Raw genomic sequence first — 18888 nt, 5'->3', positions numbered from 1 at the left:
AAATATTGTGGGGCTCTCAGGAGGCACAAAGTGGCAGCTCTGGAACTGAAACAGGAGAGAGAGCAGAGCTGTACACGTCCATCTCCATGCCAATGCAATCAGTTTTTAAAGCATGCTCTTATTTACGTTCATAAGCATGGAAATAAATGTTTAATTGAGCAAGAATGAAAATGTGTGCATTACTTATTTGTCCCAAGGGATGTTGGAAGAGCAGTTTCAGAAATGAGACCCGGTTGCTGGTCTGTTGTTATTCCTCCTGTGGGAAGGTTCATCTGGTTGGCTCCTTTGGGACAAAATTAAACATCATTGGTACACAGTTCACAATTTTGACAATAATATGACAAAACTGCACTTTACTGACCCACCTGACTAACTAAAGAAGCAATTTATCAGGTTAAGTATTTTTATACTGTGCTGCACATACATGGCTATTTATGGAACCAAGTTACAACTACAAAAACGAGTCCATTAACATTTTAAATTCATAAACTCTTAAGATTAAATCAATAAGCTATAAAGAAGGCCATATTAGCAATTAAGATGCAAAAAAAAAAAAAAAAAAAGCATTTGAGACAGAATTGTCTGTTAGAACAGGGTACAATTGTTAAACTAAAATCCTTCAGAAATTCTGTCTCATCACCTCAGAGAATGAGCTATGGGCTATATTTTAACAGAAACTAAAACTCCTGCTATTTGTCAAAAGCACTACATTCAAAAATTCAAATGTAAATGAATGGTAGTGTATATAAATAGTGCATTTTTAACCTACTAAACAACATGAACAGACAGTCACTACTCTGACCAAACAAAATACCAGACTATCCTAAAAATTCAACATCAATTATTTTAACTCTTTTTTTTCTTGGTCTTTTCTCCACCTACCCAGTGCATTAATGGTCCTCATTTGCTGGTGAGCCTGAGGCTGGGCTGGCTGCTGGCCTTGGACCTGGGGCTGCAGCTGTGTTTGGGGCTGGTTGCCATATGGCAGCCCCAGGGCAGCATAGGCTCGTTGCATGGAGCTGGGGTCAATTGGGTTGGGATTGCTTAGTGCTGGAGTGCTCTGCTGGCCCGTGCCAACAGAACCGATGGAATTCTGGATCCCACCAGCTGGAGACCCTAAAAGGGCTACAGAGAAGAGAAAGGATGAGAGAAAATTAAAACAATGAGGAGAAGGAGTAAAATCAGTCATGCCAAGAGTCACCAGAACATGCACATATTCTATGGCACAGATCTTTTTCTGCCAGAGGACAACACCCGAGATGCCAAGTGGGAAAAACTCAGCCTTTGATTCTACAGGACAGAACCCACCCTGGCTATTAATCCATGCAGCCCAAAGAAAAGTGCTGTACATTTCAGGCAGATAAGCCCATAATTACTTGTAACAGATATATAATACAGGCTCCTATATAAGGCTAAATAGGATTTTCATGCTTGGGGACAGTAAACTAAGGGGGGGAAAAAATTTAATTCCTCTACTTCCCTCTTTCCCATCAATCCCATTTTAGGTCAAAATATTTGGCTCCAGAACAGAGATCCTGAGTTCAGCAGAAACACTGTGTCCTTGGACACAAAGGTAATACTGAAGATCTGTTGGTAGAAATTTTCATTGCGAGCAGTCACCAGATGAATCCTCTGAAGGCCAAATTACCTTAAACCCCAAGTTACTCAGAGATATGAAAAACCTTGAGGAGTCTTAGATTGCACTGGCTAAATCTAAAATAAGTTGGAGAGTCAGTAAGGGGTTGAACCCTGGTAAATAATTTAGATGATGCTTAGGTATTCATTAACCTATATGGCTACAACCTACCAACCTCTCCCACCACACAGGTGTAGGGAAGAGTCATTTTCCTTGTAGACAGGAAATGGAAACAGGGAAAAGTAGTATTTACTTGATCCAGAAGAGGAAAATTTTGCATTCTGGTTCTCATTTTAACTGCCATTCTAAGTAATACCATGTTCCCTGGTGAATGACCCATGGAGTACAACCCTCAGCACAGGGACACTGCATTTTGATAATCAGGACTCTGGTAGAAGTAACACTTCCTTCCCATTTTCCCCCTCCAGTAATTAAATATATAATGTGCATTACAAATGTGTGAACTAAACTTAGCAACAGTAATGGCTCTTAATATAGGCAACAATAACTGTTTTATTGAAATATTAGTAGGGGCACGTGGTTAGATAAAAAAGTCATGAAAAAAGCCTTCTGAGACATTAACAGCATTATCCAGGCTTTCTTAAATCCTTACCCACTATGGAAACTGAATCACTGAAACATGCACAGGCTTCCAGCTTCCACCCAAGAGAAAACACACACACTGCAGAGTCCAGACTTTTCCCTCACCAGATGAGGAATCAAATTGATCTCATTTGCCAAAGAACTACAAAAAAATAAACTCAGATATCTCCCTCTCCTGAACAAGCAGCCCTACAAAAAACATCAGTTTTTTCCCCCAAAGGACAATCCACAGTATTTTAAATGCTGGGATTACCATGGAAATTAAGGCTTATGTAGATTTACACTCTGTGGGCACACAATAACTTTTGAACTCACTGATCACTTCCAAGAGAATTTAAAAACAAAGGCAGAAGCTGATTAAGATCCTATCAGCTTAATTAAAAAAAAAAAAAAGACATATTAAAGAGCAACTCTATGAATTCCTCACTGGACTTGCATGCAGTACTCTGGAATCCCACAGCCTAGGAGAAAGATGCCTTTACACTACTGCAAGCCAAGGAATAGGAAGGTTAAATAGCACAAGAGTTGTGGCACCCTGGAATTCAAAAGGCTTCAGAGGCTGCTGTGACAGATTGATTGAGGAGCCAATAAGAATTCCAGCTTGTCAGAGGATGATATTCCATCACAAAAATTAGGACAAAACCCCCCAGTCTGCTTTCAGTGCTGGAAGTGTGGAGATGGCAGAATGCCCACAGGTGATGCCAATGTTTGGGAAGCTGGGAAAGGCTCTGGCCACCCCACTGAGGGGAGCCCAGCCTTCACCACCCTTGATGTTCTGGGGAAACACCACAGACTGTCTGAGACTGCAAGCTTGGCTTGGAGCTCACCTGGACAGGTTCAGCCCCTCCAGCCCACGGCTCTGGGCTGGGTTTTGGCAGCAGCATCAGTCACTACAAAGCACAAGTTCAGCCCTTGTGTTAGAACAGTGTTCAACTCTTTGGCCTCAGCTTTTCTACCAATTCACAACTCAACAGGATCCTGTTCTGAGTATTTCCCAACATCAGGAACCTGGTTTTGAAGGAGGTTTTTTTTGTCTGTTTGTTCATTGGTTTTGTATGAAGGCATGACATTATCTGTCAAACAAGAAGATGGAGGCAGAGAGTATTAAATTTCCACCCTGGAGAGGCCCAAGTGCAAATGCTGTCCCTTCTGTGGCACATACTGCAGGAAATAAAGTCAACTAAAATAAATACAGCCCTGGAACAAGCACATTGAGCCACTGCTACGTGAAGCAATGTCTGCTGTAATTTCTTTTCCTTAACTGGTGCTTCAGACGTTGAGGAGCCCATGACAGAAGTTACAAGTGTGAAATGAGCTCTGTAATTCACATTCTCAATGCTGTAAAGACAACTGGCTCTGTATGCCCCAGTGTCACTTGTGTTTATCCACCTGAGCAGGGAAGGCTCAAACAAGCACAAGTTAAGCAGCCCCAGAACTTCCTGAGCAGCCCCAGTGACATCCCAAAGCCCCAAAAGGCACCAAAACCATCAAAGAGCAGCTCACCTGCAGGATTCCTGTCTCAGGTAGTGCTGTTTACTGACACTGCACTCATGTCTTCTAGAGGGGAACCCCCCCAGCTAATTAAATTTATTTTAAGCACAGATCCCTAATGCTATTTTAAGTATGAATGCCCAGCACTCCTCTAACCTGACCACTCCAGTGAACATGTTAAACCATTTTGGAGAATTTTAAAGTCCTAAACTCTTAAGATTAGATCAATAAGCTAGAAGGAAGGTAATACAAAAAGAAAGCAGCATTTGAGACAGAATTGTCTGTTAGAACAGCTGGCAATTGTTAAACCAAAATCCTTCAGCAACTCTGTCTCACCACCTCACACAACAAGCTATGAGCTGATTTAAATTTAGCCATGCTGGTTTTTATGTTTGATTTTGCTTCTGAATTCTTTAATTGAGACTTGCTCTGTCCTGTTCCTCACTCTGCTCATCTCGCAGTGGCTGGAGCAAAATTTCTGCTGGTGCTCTTGACTCACCTCAGCTGGTCCTGCCCTCAGAATTAGGCAGGTACACGAAGATAAACACACACAATCATTTAATTAAAGGCTGTATCTTGAATCAAATCATGGGGTAAAGATTTTATGAGGAACTTGAAGCAGGAAGTGTCAGTTTTAAACTTCACCACCAATGCCATTTTAATTTTTATTTAAGTTAAGCATTAAATTATAACCCTTCAGTACAGCACTGGATCAGTCAATCAGTGGAACTCCTTAATCCAAGGACTATTATCCACCATGTGGCTCCATGGGATAACTGATGGGTCACCATTGTATGATTTCCAGCAATTAAAAAAAAAAACAAGAGACATGTTTTGTTTGTAGATCTTACAGTCACTGACAGTAAGACTTGAACAAGCTGGATTTCATTTTGTTTTCACAGGAAAAAGACTCCACTGAAGAAGTTGCTGCCTCCTCCTCCTGGACACATTTCCCTGTGCATGGATGCACTCACTCCTCCCTCCTCTGCAGAGGACTGGCTCCCAAAAGCTCCACATCCAGGTTCTCTTCCATGTCCTGCCTGTACTCAATAACCTGCTACAGCAGCCAGCTAGATCATGGTCCCTGTCCATTTCCCTCATCAGATTCCTGCTCCTTCATCCCTGACTTCACACACACCAGAATTTCCCATGTTTTCTTTAAAATCACATTTTAGGTGAAGATTAGTTATCTCAAGTTTCATCTTAATCCAGCTCTCTCCTTGCTGCATTTTATTTAAGATTTTCCTACAAGGGAAGTTACAGAGATCAGCTCTAAGTTCACAACTCCCCCTTCCAATCTCACTCATCTGTGAGTGGAGATCCCAGGGCTTTCCCAGGGTCCCTGATCCTAGAATGATGCCCACCAAGTGCTGCATGGGGATGGCCCAGGACATTACAAATGGGAGCAGATCCAGGAGCTGTGGCACAACACAGCTGCCCAGGCCAGGAATGGAAGAATTAAGGAGCTCAAGCAAGTGGATGACAAGATGAATCTTCAAAAAAATAACTGACACAGCTACAAAACTAGGAAATATATCAACAGCTGTTTGCAAAAGTCTGTAACTCATATTGTATTGGGCCCAGTAGGGAGCAAGAAGAACTTCCTAACAAAAACAAGCCTTCAACCCCAAAATATTTCAACCAAATTTCAAGTCATTACTTCAAAACACAGGATTCACTTGCTTATTCAAAAGAAAAGCTTAATGTTTCACCATGTGCAAAATAGTATTTGTTTTCCAGTTTCCCCTGCCCCCTCAGAGGTACATGGGACACACAGTAAGAACCATGTGGAACAGAAAGGATTTTAAATTTGTCCCAATACATCCTATTAGCAAGTCAGGTCACTATCAACCATTATACTAAAATATAGTTCAAGAGTGTTTTAAAAGAAATAAAAAAGGCAATACAAAAGAAACCTAGCACAATGTTCTTTGCAAAAAATCCCAGCACTAAAAGACCTGCACAGAAACAGCTCCAAGGCAATAACCTAAACCCCAGGACTTTCCAGGACTTGCAGATCCCCAAGGAGTAGGAACAGAAAGCTACAAAAGCACAGGAATGACTGTGCATGGAAGTGAGGCACCACCTTGCAATGGCTCAGCATGCTGAACTGCAGGATGTTCTAAAAGGTGGGCACCCTTGGAAGCAGCTGTGTGAAAGCCCAGCATGGCCACACCAGGACTGAAAAAACAACAGGAAAACAGGGATGGGCCCAGGAAGGAGGGTTCTGGACTCTGCAAGGAAGGCAGCCCTGCAATAGGAGGAGGTTCACTACACTCCTCATTCCTTCTTCCCTTTCTGAATGTTCTCTATATTCTGCCAAAGGCAGACTCCCTCCTCCTCCCAATTTAGCAGAAGCTACTATGAATTATTCTTAAGAAAGACAACATTTTCTTCCAGTCTATAAAACTCACCCAACTCTGGTTACTATCCACTTGATCAGGCATAACATTTAAAAATGCACTTAGCAATGTCAATCATTTCACAAACCTTCCTGAATGCACAAAAAGGGGTACCTTTTATCATACAGCTAAACAAGTCCTTTCAGTACTCCTCTTTCACCCCCCAATAAACCATGAGGTGTTATGTGTATGACTCAGAGACATAATCCAGGACAAAAAACCCTGCACCACTGGATTATTGATTAACTGATCAGGAGATTTCATATTTATCTCCCTCCATATACAACAAGAGAGACAAATTCTACACTTATCCACTATAATTCTGTTGCAGTCAGACAAAATCATATTTGATCCCATAGCAAAATTATTTTTAAGGCTTGTTTATGTTCCAGTTTTTGTTCTCTTATGATCAGCTGTATGAGCAACCAAACAAATAGTGCACAAACTACTTTTCACCAGCAGCTTGTATTGAAAAATACAATTCTGTTCTGGTGGATGTTGTTAGCACTTTGATAACAACTGTGTAATGAGGATGTTAAGCAGAAATAGACCATGTCATATTAAAAAGCAAAGCTTACAACACATTTTTCAAGGGTCAAACAAGTAATCACTCGCAGCAAATTACTACCTTCAAAGCACAAGATTTATCTTGTTTACCATGGAGAAGTTTTGTAAAACGAAAACAAAATCCTGACCTCCAAGTAGCTCTACAGTTGTAATTTTTTCAGTTTGGAGGAGGAAAACCCCTACTTAAACCATAAAGAGAACATGCTCAATGGATTTTTTTGGCAGCTATTCTCCCCCCTGCCTCAATCCCACCTAACCTAGGAGCAATTCTCCATCCTCCAAGGTTTACTGGAGCTCCCCACTGCAGTCTCAGCTTAGCTGGAAATCAGCAGAATGCTTCCAATCCAATTCCAATGTACAAGCTTTGCAAGTCCTGCAGCTATTTTCCACTTCTTAACCCTTATTTAAATATACTTAGGCATAACATTCCTTAAGACTTCTAGAACTTTACATCGATGCTGTAAAATGTTCCACCCTGGCATCTTTTCAAAGGACTTGATGAGAAGCAAACCTACCAATATAAATTCAGAATTTTCTTTTTCAGAGCAAGAGGGAAGAAGAAATAAACTAGAAATGGACTGGCCCCAAGGATCAGTAACAGCTCAGCTATTATAAAAACCAGGCACAATTTGCAGAACTACAGCTAATCTATACCAGTGTTAAATACAATGATTAAGACACCCAGACCTTTTTACATGAGAGAATGATTTTTTTCAAATATTTTTGATTATTTTAAATCATTAGCATTTTGATTTAAGATGCTTCTAGCAGCAAGAAACAAAATCAAGCCCCCACCTATATCCAAAACTGCTTCATAACTGGAATCTATTGACCTGCCTCACAACAGAACTCCAGTAGTTGCCACACCCTTTAGAAAAGAGGTGAGCTTAAGTTCAGACTTCCCCAATTATTGTGTATTTAAGTACATTTATGTATTTAAGTATTACTGTATTTAAGTAATAAATTGCATTTAATGATCAGAAAGGGAAATTCACTGGTATATGTATATTTATATTATATTTATATTTGTTTATATTTTATTTGTTCAAGACTGTTAACAGCTACTAAGGTTGTTGGGACACTGCCAAGAGTTTATTCCTCCATTGTTCATGTGATCAACTTTGCTATGAGAGTGTCAATGGTGAAGCAGTAAGAGAAATACTCACGTGGTTGGTTTCTTTTGTCACTGGCATTTTTCAGAGGAAGGCACACGGGACAGTCGTGCCGAGTACAATTCTTCCAGTGGGAGATGATTTGTCTCGAAGATGCACAATGAGCAACTTCAGCAAGGGAAAGCAAGAGAGAAGTCACTCCTTGGTTAATTGGCTTTGAATTATTTCAGTTTTTAGAGCAATTCTATTCTTCAACTGGTTTTGAGTTATTTTATTTTTTAGAGTAACACTACTCTTATACTAAAACCACAAACAAGTAAATTTTTTTGTGATCCCCCAGCAAATGAAGGCAAATATTGCAATACTGTACATATAACTACACAGAACTGAAATGTCTTGTGATCCAAGTGCAAACAAAGGAAATTTAAGACAAAGACATGGTGGAGCTCACACTTAATACGACACAAGAAATGAAGAAGATGCTTGCAAGGCTATACTGGTACCACTCTTCTTGAGGAGGGCAAATATTGCATTCTGTTTTCTAAACTGGCAGAGCTGGGAGCAGCTTAACCACAGAGCCAGGGCTGACAGCCCCTTGTGCCAGGCACAGGGGACCCTTGGGCTGAGAAGAGCAATGTGATGTTTTTGGGGTCCCCTGTGGCAGGAAGGAAATGATGAATCTGACTCCATGTTCTTAGAAGGCTTATATGATTATTATATTGTATTGTATTGTATGGTGGTGTATGGTGTGGTCTGGTGTGGTGTGGTGTTATGCTATACTAAAGAATAGAGAAAGGATACAGACAGAAGGCTTAACAAGGTACTAATGAAAAACCTGTGACTCCTGCCAGAGCCCTGACACAGCTGGCTGTGATTGGTCATTAAGTAAAAACAATTCACATGAAACCAATCAAACAATGACCAGTTGGTGAACAACCTCCAGAACACATTCCAAAGCAGCAAACACAGGAAAAGCAATGAAATAATTTTTGTTTTCATTTTTCTCAGAGGCTTCTCAGCTTCCCAGGAGAAGAAATGCTGGCCAAGGGATTTTTCAGCAAATATAACAGTGCCATAGCAAGGCTGGGGACGGGGAGGGCTCACCTTGGCAGGCCTTGCCAGCCTGGCAGTGCGTCATGTGGTTGAGGACGTTCTTCATGGTGCGGCAGTGGGGCAGGGCGCAGGCGCGCACCTCGCCGTTGGCCTGCTCGCGCCGCTGACACTTGTGGGCGTGGAGCAGCAAGACCAGCTGCTGCTGGATCAGCTTGCGCTTCTCGGGGTCTGCCGTGGGCCCGGTGGCCATGGCCTGCGTGGGGACCATTCCCACCTGCTGCACTTGGGTTTGCATCTGGGACTGAGAGAAAAAAGGAGAGTTCAGCCTTGAGCCGGCGAGCAGCGGTTCTGTCTTCATCTTGTTTTTTACCCCAGAAGTGTTCACTGATCCACAAGGGTTATTGCACCACTCTCTGTAGTGTTCTCAAACATTTCTACTGCTCAAACAACATCAGTGTATTGAGAGTCAAACACTCTGTTAAAACACTTACATAAACAAGAGTTTAAATAATGAGCCATTCAAAACACTGTTTATTAGAGAGAACATCGTTCCAACAGCAATGAGCTCTCACCACACTCAGAGGTGAACTTCTTTAAGGTCCCTTCCAACCCAAACCATTCTATGATTCTATAAATTCAATACTATATTTTCATACTATAGGTCAGATTTTCATATCATACATTTTATACACATCAATCCTAGCTCCTTGTCCCTAACAAAAAGAAAAGTCCAATGGGAGAAGACAGTCAAAATTCTATGACTATCTCCATGTATTACAGCAAAAGGCAGAGCAGATTTTCCAAGCCTCAGTTAATCCTTTTTCTCTCCAAGTGATATTCCTTCCACAGAGAAAATTCCCAAGGCAAGCTGTATATAGTTTTCTCCTAGTAAGGGCCACCTAAATCTGGGTTGCATTATGGCTACTGAGGAGAACTACAGCTACCACAGGATGACACTGGGTTCTATCAGCTTTAAAATCCAATGTTTTACTTCCAGCACCCATTCTTTATGGACACACTTCTGCACCAAGGTCTGAGCTCTGCCTGACAGCTGCAAACCCAAAGAGCTCTTCAGTTTAAGGCACAGCTCATAACAGGGCAGAAGAGAAAACAGCCTCTTTAACATGTCAATTATTCAGCACAGATCAGGCAGCTTTTCCACCTTCCTGGACAAATGGAGAAACTTGACTTTCAAAATTAGCATTTCCACAGCCTGCAATGACTCTCCTAGCAGGAACAGATATGGGACTGCAAAAGTGCTGCAATCCCTGTGATCTGCAGCCTGAATTAATCTTAGGGACAAACAAACAACTGCCCCAAGAATCAATGTGATTATGCACTGTGAAAACAGGTTACCACAGGGAAGCTCACCAAATTCCAAGCTACCTAAGGAATACCAGCCCTGAAGACCACTTTAAAATAGAATATAGGAACATTAGGATTATGCTGGGGAGGTAATAGAGGAAATAGTTCAGCAGTGCCTGCAGAACTACTAAGCTACAGCCTACTACAGCCTGTGTACCACATTTAAAGAAAATCAGGTTTAAGTGTCAGCATACACCATTTCTAGCCCATTCTACTTCTGACCCTTGAGAAGGATTCCCCAGGAAATTCCACAACCTACAAAACCCTAATTTTCTTAGATTAACAAAAAGTTCCCTGCACAAGTTCTTCCTACTCCAGCAGCAAGCTTTGTCCCTGCACATCAGGTTTTGGAACTTGCTTTTCTTCTGGGGAATGAAGCACACAAGATGAAGTAGAAACCACCATGTCTGGTATTTGATGGAAGAAGTGGAGACTCTGCCACTTGATAATGATTATAATAAGTCTTAGACAAAGAGGAATTGCTGAATCTGTCCTGAACTTTCAAGAGAAAGAACAAGAAAAGGAATAAGGGGATGAATGAAAGAAACCCATGAACATCTGCTCCCACTGCATGCAGCTGAAATTCAGTCTTCCATTTCTCCTGTGGGCAAATCCATAGAGCACAGAGGTTTTGCTGAAACAATTCTTGGGTCACAAATAGGAAACAATTAGTTCAGCTAATCTACAGAAAAATACAGGGATCATGCCAAAGAAAATCTTGTTGGAAGCGATGCCTTCATCCCAGTCAAAGAACTGTTTCCCAAGCCAAGTCCTCCTTTTGTTACTACCCTTCCAGTTAACAGACACAACTGCAGCTGTATCAGCACAGATGTCCTGACCCAGGAGGGATACTTGAAGACTGAGTAACAAAAGGAGCAGAACTGCAGAATATCAGTGGTTTGAAGAACAAAGCAGTCTCAGTGCAGATCAGTGTGTTGCTGGTAGGCACAAAAACCCCTCAGAATATAAAGATTCTTCAGGTTGCTTCACCTGACTGACTGACAATGCTCTTGCTGAAGCAGAAGTTCAGGCACTTCTGGACCCACAATTAAAATCAATCATTCAACAGTCAGATAAACAAGGCAAAAAAGATATTTTTGTTTCTCTTGCCACTTGCTCCACCATCAACAGAGCAAATGGATCAGGGGTTGGAAATCTGCTAAAGCCTCTGACAGAGATGGGAATGTCAATAATCAGTTTTCTAGAAACTGAGTTATACACACTTCTATAAGGTAAGGCAGCTATTAATACCCTTTAAAATTATGGAAACTCATTCACAGAGGAAGATGGTTCTGCCCTGTCCCTATCCTGAAAGGCAAAAGCTTCCTGCATGTCTGGATGCACAAGTATCTTGTTCTTGTGGACTTGGATGGACTCAAAGTTCCCTGGTGGTTTTACTTTATTGAAGTGACCAGCAATTCTCCGTGTTTTTATGTATTTATATTCAAAACCACTCAACACTGCTGAGATGGAACACTATGTACCTTTTCTTAGAAAAGTAGGCAGCAATCTCAGCACCAGTGGCAATCTTACAGCAGGTAAACAATGCAATACAGAACTCTGCCTCAGCTCCACTCTACAGAGAATTATGGTTTTAAAATACTTTTCTTCTGTAATTTCTGTTTATTTCCATGTTTTTTTCCTTCTTCCTGATAGAAGAATGTGACTTTCACTGTATGAGGACAAATCCTGTGTTTAAAAAATGCCTTTTAGTTCCGTAAGAGAGGTTTGTAATCAACAGCAAATCTTAGTGGGGTTATTAAGAATCCATTGCCACAAATCCCACACACAGGTACATTAAGGTGAAAAACCTCCAAACTTCTTCAGTTCCCTTCCAACCACAGGCTTAAAGTGTGATCCTTAAGGTCCCTTCCAGAGAAGGAATAGCAGGCACAAAGTGGATACACACATGAACTGTAAATGTTTCAATTAACAATATATAAAAATAGATTTATATTATATAATATATGTAATATATATAAAAATAGAACTTTCAATTAGCAATATTTCTATCTGAATTAAGTGTTCATAGTGTGACCAACTCCAATAATGAGTATCCCAATACTTTTCCAGTAAGATTCAAAAAAGTCTTTCCTGCCCACAGGATTTGCAGGAATGCTCTAGGAAGTGTTGAACCAGCTCTGCAGAGCCCAGGGAGCATCATTCTGTCCCAAAACTGAGGGAGAGCCCAAGCAGCAGCTACTGGGAGGCACCAAGGCCAGAGGCATTGCCCAGTGCAGCCACCTGATGAGCAGAGCTTTGCTGGGCAAGTGACACAGAGCCTGGTTACACTTCTTGCAGCTCACATGGATGGTGGTTTCCCTGGTTCCAGCAGTCACTCTCAGCATGGAATGGCAGCCTGGTCCTGTCCAAACAGGAAGGATCCTTGTGACACCAGGAACCCCAGGATCAGCTTTGGCCCCAGAGGCTGGAGGCTCACACGTGCACAAATGGGCTGAGATGAGCACTGCATGCACAAACATTTGCATTTGTGCCCCAAAATCCTGCAGTGCTGCATTTCCTCACCCAAGGAGCAGGAGGAATCAGAATCTGAGTCTGAATGGTGGGCAGAAGGCTCCACAGGAGAGGAAAAGAGGCTTCCTGAAGTGGACAGAGTCTCAGAGGGCCATCCTGCTGTCTGGAGGGAGATAAGGGATGCCAGCCTGTAACACCAACCTGAGCACTGGCAGTGAGTGCTCTAGGAAATGAGGGGAGGTAGGAAGATATCCTGAACACAAAGCCAACAGAATTCCAGACCATTTAGGTTGGAAGAGCCCTCTGAGATCATCAAGGCCAACCTGTGCCCAATCTCCACCTTGTCACCAGCCCAGAGCACTGAGTGCCACCTCCAGGTCTTCCTTGAACACCTCCAGGGATGGGGACTCCACCATCTCCCTGGGCAGCCAATTCCAGTGCCTGACAAACTTCTCTGGGAAGAAATCCTTCCCGATGTCCCACCTGAACCTCCCCTGGCACAGCCTGAGGCTGTGGTCTTGACATGAAGAATGTGCTTAGAGCTCAGGATTTATCTCAAAGCTTTGGCACTGACATGGATAAAGGCAGAGTTTTCATGTCAAGGGTAAACAGGAATATTTTCAACTTTTAACTTCCACCTCTGATGGTGGCACTGGCAAATGAACCTGCAAGCCCATGACAACCTCAAAGGTGAGAAGGCTCCTATGGTCAGGCCACAGAAAGAACCTAAATAGTTGGTCAGTGCACTTCACTTTCAATTGTTAATGGAATTTTGTTTTAAAACCAGCAAAGGTCTCAATTCTATGCCATTGAGTCTGCTAGGCATCAAGGCTGGATAAGCATCTTTCTTAAGGATAAACTTGTGGAGTTTTAGCTCATCTTTCTGTGTTGGAGGACCAGCAAATGCCAAGAAACATACACTGAAGGAGTGCTTCAAAGTAGAAAAAAGGGACAAAACACAGGAAGGTGTAGACAGATTCCAGCTCTCACATACAGGAAATTGCCTGGGCAAAATATTGAGGGGTTATATACCCTACATAAACCTCAGTGTTTTAATGGGGGACAAAAGAGCCTGAGGAATGAGGAACATTAAAAATCCCAGACAGCAAATCCTGACTAGAAAAAAGGATAAAGCACAAATGAGAAGTTTGTAAGGGAAGGAAAGCCAAGCTGTTGGAGTGCTGGCTACAGAGCACCTCAGCTGCTGGAATAGGGTAGGACACAGCAATGGATACTCTCCACTGCTCATATTTGCATATGGGGGAGGGGAGAGTGGAACACAGGCCAGAGCATGGGGAAAAGATTAATTTCTCTTTGTCAGCTTTTGCCAGCCTGGCACTGTATTTACAGATGATGCAAAAGCTAAAATATTCCACCATTCAAAGCAATCCACATGCCCAGGATGAACTCCTGCACTAAGGCAAGACAGAGATGCTCTGCTCCCAACAAAACAACGTCCCTTCCCTGGCACTGAACACTATCTGCTGGATTTGTTTCCAGATTATTAAGATCTTCTCCTTTAGACCTAAGTAGAGCCTCTTCCCAGCTGTCCACTGCTGTAAATCAGGTGGGATTTTCTTGAAGGGAAGGAGTGAGCTTGCCTGTGAACAAGAAACTAAATTTCAGAGTGGAGGTCAGGGCAGGCACAGGGAAGGTGAGCACAGCTGACAGCAAACCCAGCAGAGACTGGGAGAGTGCTGAAGAGAGCAGCAAGCAGACACTCAGCATGCTGCCAGTGCAAGAGCCACAGACCTTTCCACAGGGACAGAGGAGAGTGGCTGTGCTGCAAGAGAGGAAAAATCCCAGAAAGGGTCAGAACACAGGCCTTCCTCCCTGGAAGGGCACTAGAGTTAAGTGATTCTTCATAAAGCCTTTTCTTTCTGGTCTCTAGAATAAAATACCAGTTGTCTATTTTAAGTAGCTACAGTTCTACCTGCTCTAATTAAACCTGGCCTCCCAGTTTAAAAGCTTTCTTCCTCTCCCTCAGAGGTCTGCAGCAAGGCACACCTGAGACATCCTCACCCCCCCAGTCACTTCTTCTGTCTTCTGATCAAAATCTGTTACTGCAGAAATCCATAGGACATAAAAAGAAACAAAGAAGAACACAACAGAGGGCTCTGGATGCAGTTTAGCAAGAGATGAGGGGGAAAAAAGCACAGGAGAAGATATGCTGCTCCAATTCTAAGTCAAGAATTGAAAAAAAATTATTTCCTTCACTCCCAAAAAGCAATACTCTCTCAACTCCATCTGCTGGCCATAGGGATAACTGTGAAACCATGAGGGTGTCTGGAAGCCAAACTTCCCCCATTGTGGTCCTAAGCCATGCAGAAATACCAGATTTACTGGTATGCCCACGAAGGAACCATCCACCACCACCCTTGGAACGGGCAGCACTGCAGGGAGAGCAAAGCTTCAGCAGCCTTGATGGAAAAGCCTCACAGGGCTCCCCCCAGCAGCTCCTCCCAGAGGCTGCACACTCCAAACCAGAGGCTGCTGGCTCCCAAAGTGGCTGCTGGCTCCCAGACTGGCTGCACACCACGCTGAGAGCCCGAGAGCAGAGCGTGGCTGGCATCCACAGCCCAGGGATGGTGCATGATCTCACCAGCACAGCACTGCCAGTCCTGCAGCAGAGCCATTTCAGCAGCACTGAGGCTCAGCAATGTGTCACCAAAACTTCCAACATCAGAAGCAAGGATTTTCTTTTGGAAACAAGCCTTTCACTCCAGTTTTCAAGCTGCCCATTCTGCCCATCACCATTAAAAACAAAACAAACAAACAAAATCAATCCATCCTGCTGGCACTGAAAATTAATACCTTAATGCTGACCTCTTAATCATTTTAGTAGCATAAGGTTTGTTCTTCTTTTCTAATTAAAGAGATTAATCCAAACGTGCCTCTCAGGGTGTAGTGTAAGGTCATGCCTGGAGCATGGCTGCAGTGAGCTAACCCTTCAGAGACCCACTCTACTGGGGGGGCAGGAGACTGCTGCTCTCAGCAGAGTGGTAGCCTGAATTTGGATCAAAAATCCAAATCCACAGCTGCAGCACGTTTGTCCTGGCTGCCAGGGTTATGCCTGGCAGTGGGAAAAGTCCTGGTTACTGTTGGGGACAGGGGTGTCACACAGTAATGATTAGAATAACGTGGGTTGGGAAATTTAATCATCTTTTACTTTTGCAGTGCACATATAAGGTGTAAGGCTAAAGAATGAAAGGAGTATTTAAAAATATTTTGTTTTTCAGGACTCGGGAGTCCTCAGACAATGGCTGCACTTTTCTGCTTCCTCTTCTCTTGTTTAAATACCCCCTGTGGTAACCACAGTGCTCAGTGCCATGCTGCAATCTGGTTTCCTGCCTCATACAGGCCACACACCACCAAGTGTTCTCATTCACGTGGGTTTGTCTCTCACATGGAATAGTACTTTGGGGGCCCTGCAAGATAAGGATAGCACAGAAGGCTGCTTTAGCAAGATATGTGGTTGCACTCATCCCACAAAGGATCCTGTATGGGGTTTTTTGGGTTTTTTTTAACATGCAGTTGTCTTTCACTTGCTGGAGCACATGGAGCCTGAAGTGACCCTGAACAGGTTCATTTCTGATGGATGTTAACATAACACAACAGCTTTTTCCACATCACTGCTGCCTCCCTCAGGGAGCAGGACAGGCCGTGTCTCCAGGCCAAGCACATTAAATAAACCATCATCTCCAGGGACTAAAGCATCCCAGGACACAGGAATGGCAAAGGGATTGCAGGAAGAACACACAGCAGGATTGCAGCTCTGCTCTGGGGACCTGCCTCTGTCACCAGCTGCTTTTCACAAGAGCCATTGGGGTCACATTTTGGTTGCCCAATGTGAGTGACAGATGTCACTTAGATGTGTGTTTCTGTAACTCATGGAACTGCTGTGGATGTTATTTTACCCTAGGTAATGCCTTAACATATCAAAAAAGGTTTAGCAAGCCAGAGCCTACAAACCTCAAGTTCTGAGTCAGCAGATTCTGCCAGTCTTACTCTCCTTGTGCCTCTGTGCTTAAAACTGGGGCAACACATCTTTATCTCAGAGAGGTGCTGTGAAAATGAACTAATCCAAAGCATAAACCTGCTCCAGTGCTGACTGCCACAGGAAAGAGCATTTGGAATGACCAAGTGAGATATATTACAACATTCAGCCAGCAATGCCCACAGCTACACACTGAGCTGCAAAAATAGAACTAAATGTTGACTGTGTGCTCTTTCCAGGGGCTCTGTTCATATTGTTCACTGAATAAAGCAAAGTCCCTGTGGAAGGAATAACATATGGCCATGGATGTGCTATTACCAAATAATTACACTGCCTTACCCACTGTTGCCAAATAAAGGTTAAATTCTAACAAGTGTGACATTTCTTTTAAAGTTCTTGGCTTTGCAATAAAAATGTTTAGATAGAAATGCAGTTTTTGAAGTAACACCCCTGTCAGGACCACCATGCCTCTAACCCCCACGTGAGCTGAGACCTTTGGGCTCCACAGTGCCCATGTCTGTTGGCTGAAATGCCCATTATTCTCTGTGGTGTGTGAGAGAAAAGAAGATATATTGGACATGCAAAGCTTTTGACACCTCAGAAACAAAGACAAATGATTCTGATTGTTCTCTCAGTTGATATTTTTGACATTTTGAAACTGCAATTGATACTACTGGGAAAGTTTCCTTTACTTTCCTCTTTCTCTTCGACAAGGTGGGAGAAACAAAATAGTTTTTGATTTTATTTCTCTCCCATCACCTGAAAAGCCTTGATGGCAAATGCCTTTTTTATTCCATCTGAATATTGACCACTACATCCTACACTAATAAGTGAGTATATTAAGACTTAGACTTTCCCAAACCTGACTTTTAAATGAGCACAAAATTAGGCTTCAAGATCACCCAGTCCCTGAGATGAACACAGCATTTTGGGGAGACCTGCAGGTTTTCTACAGCATCAGGAAATAACTCACTTGCTTTACACCTGATGTACAGATGTGCAAACACTTAACACAATAAGAGTAGTCACGCAGCAAATTGTCTTTTACAAATATTCTTTGTGAGTGCAAGTGGTGTTCTGAACATGGTGTTAATCCAGTCACAAGCTCCTTTCCATAATCATAAACAGTAAATGATGATATTAGAGAAAGATTTCACAGCATAACTAAAGGGAAATTAGGAAGTGATTCTCTAAAATCAGGAGAAAAGAGGAAGTTTATTGCATCCTTTTGCCTCTCATACAGAGCTTATTAGTGACAGGCAGGTAGCAAACACAGTGATGGAAGAGCAAGCATTGCTTGTGCCAAAAAATAGCTTTTTTGGATTTAAATTAAAAAATAAGCAATTTGCAGGTCTTACAAGTTTCTATAGTAACTGCTATCATGTATAAGAATATAAAATGCAACAAGCTGGAGTTTCCATAGAAACAACACAAGCAGTTTGATTAATACGCAACATCCTGAGACAAATGGGAATATTTAATTTAACTTTAAAAAGAGAACTCTGGTAAACATCATACTATAAACTTGTAAGGTGTCCTAATAAGAACTGTTCTTGCAAGTTTGTGACATGCCAGTCATGCACAGTATAAAGTGAGAAGCATCTGGGGTGTTTAGCACATCAGTTTCAAAGGATATGAGGTACTCTTTAGTTTCAGGAAGGTGGTGATGTACCCAGCACTTTCCAATTGACCCAACACATTCTAATTGACACACAGAACCTGAAGATGACATTTTAATCTGGTTTAAAACAAAATATACCAGCCAAAATGAAAGGATTCAATGCAGTTTTTATACTTGTGATCCTTGAGAGAGTTTAACCACTGTATAAAAATGGACTTTATATACACACAGCAGAGTGGAAATGAGAAACCATGGGACAACTCTGACGCTTAAATGACCATGGAGAAGTATTTTGATGGTGTTGCAGAAGCTGGATCACCCAAGAACTGAGAAAGCACCAGGAAGAGGTAAAGGATGCAGGAAGCAGCAGGTCCAACTCACCATGTTTGGCACACTGGTGACGGGAGTACTCTTGATGTCGGCAGGGAAGGGGGACAGACTGTTGGCCATGCCCGGCTTGCTCGGCAACTGAGGATTCACTCCTGCAGCTCCCATCTGCTGCCCTCCAGTTTGACTGAAAGGTTGCCCAAAGGGAGTAGTGTTACCTGTCATTCCCAGCTGGAAAA

General features: G+C 42.6%; 1 protein-coding gene across 5 annotated transcripts in view; it reads right to left on the bottom strand.

The window, feature by feature from the left end:
- CREBBP (CREB binding protein) overlaps positions 1-18888 on the bottom strand; it is a 97273-nt gene that overhangs the window by 39952 nt on the left and 38433 nt on the right. For all 5 annotated transcript variants that reach the window (XM_059861947.1, XM_059861948.1, XM_059861946.1 and 2 more), the window contains 5 exons: positions 18704-18880; positions 8916-9165; positions 7866-7979; positions 883-1125; positions 184-283 (listed from right to left, as the gene is read on the bottom strand). In XM_059861947.1, the coding sequence (XP_059717930.1) occupies positions 184-283; positions 883-1125; positions 7866-7979; positions 8916-9165; positions 18704-18880 (884 nt within the window). The remainder of the gene's footprint in view (positions 1-183; positions 284-882; positions 1126-7865; positions 7980-8915; positions 9166-18703; positions 18881-18888) is intronic.

This window comes from Haemorhous mexicanus, chromosome 17, assembly GCF_027477595.1.
Source record: "Haemorhous mexicanus isolate bHaeMex1 chromosome 17, bHaeMex1.pri, whole genome shotgun sequence".
Lineage (NCBI taxonomy): Eukaryota > Metazoa > Chordata > Aves > Passeriformes > Fringillidae > Haemorhous > Haemorhous mexicanus.
The sequence above is the reverse complement of the archived record's forward strand: the minus strand, read 5'-3'. Positions and strand labels throughout refer to the sequence as shown.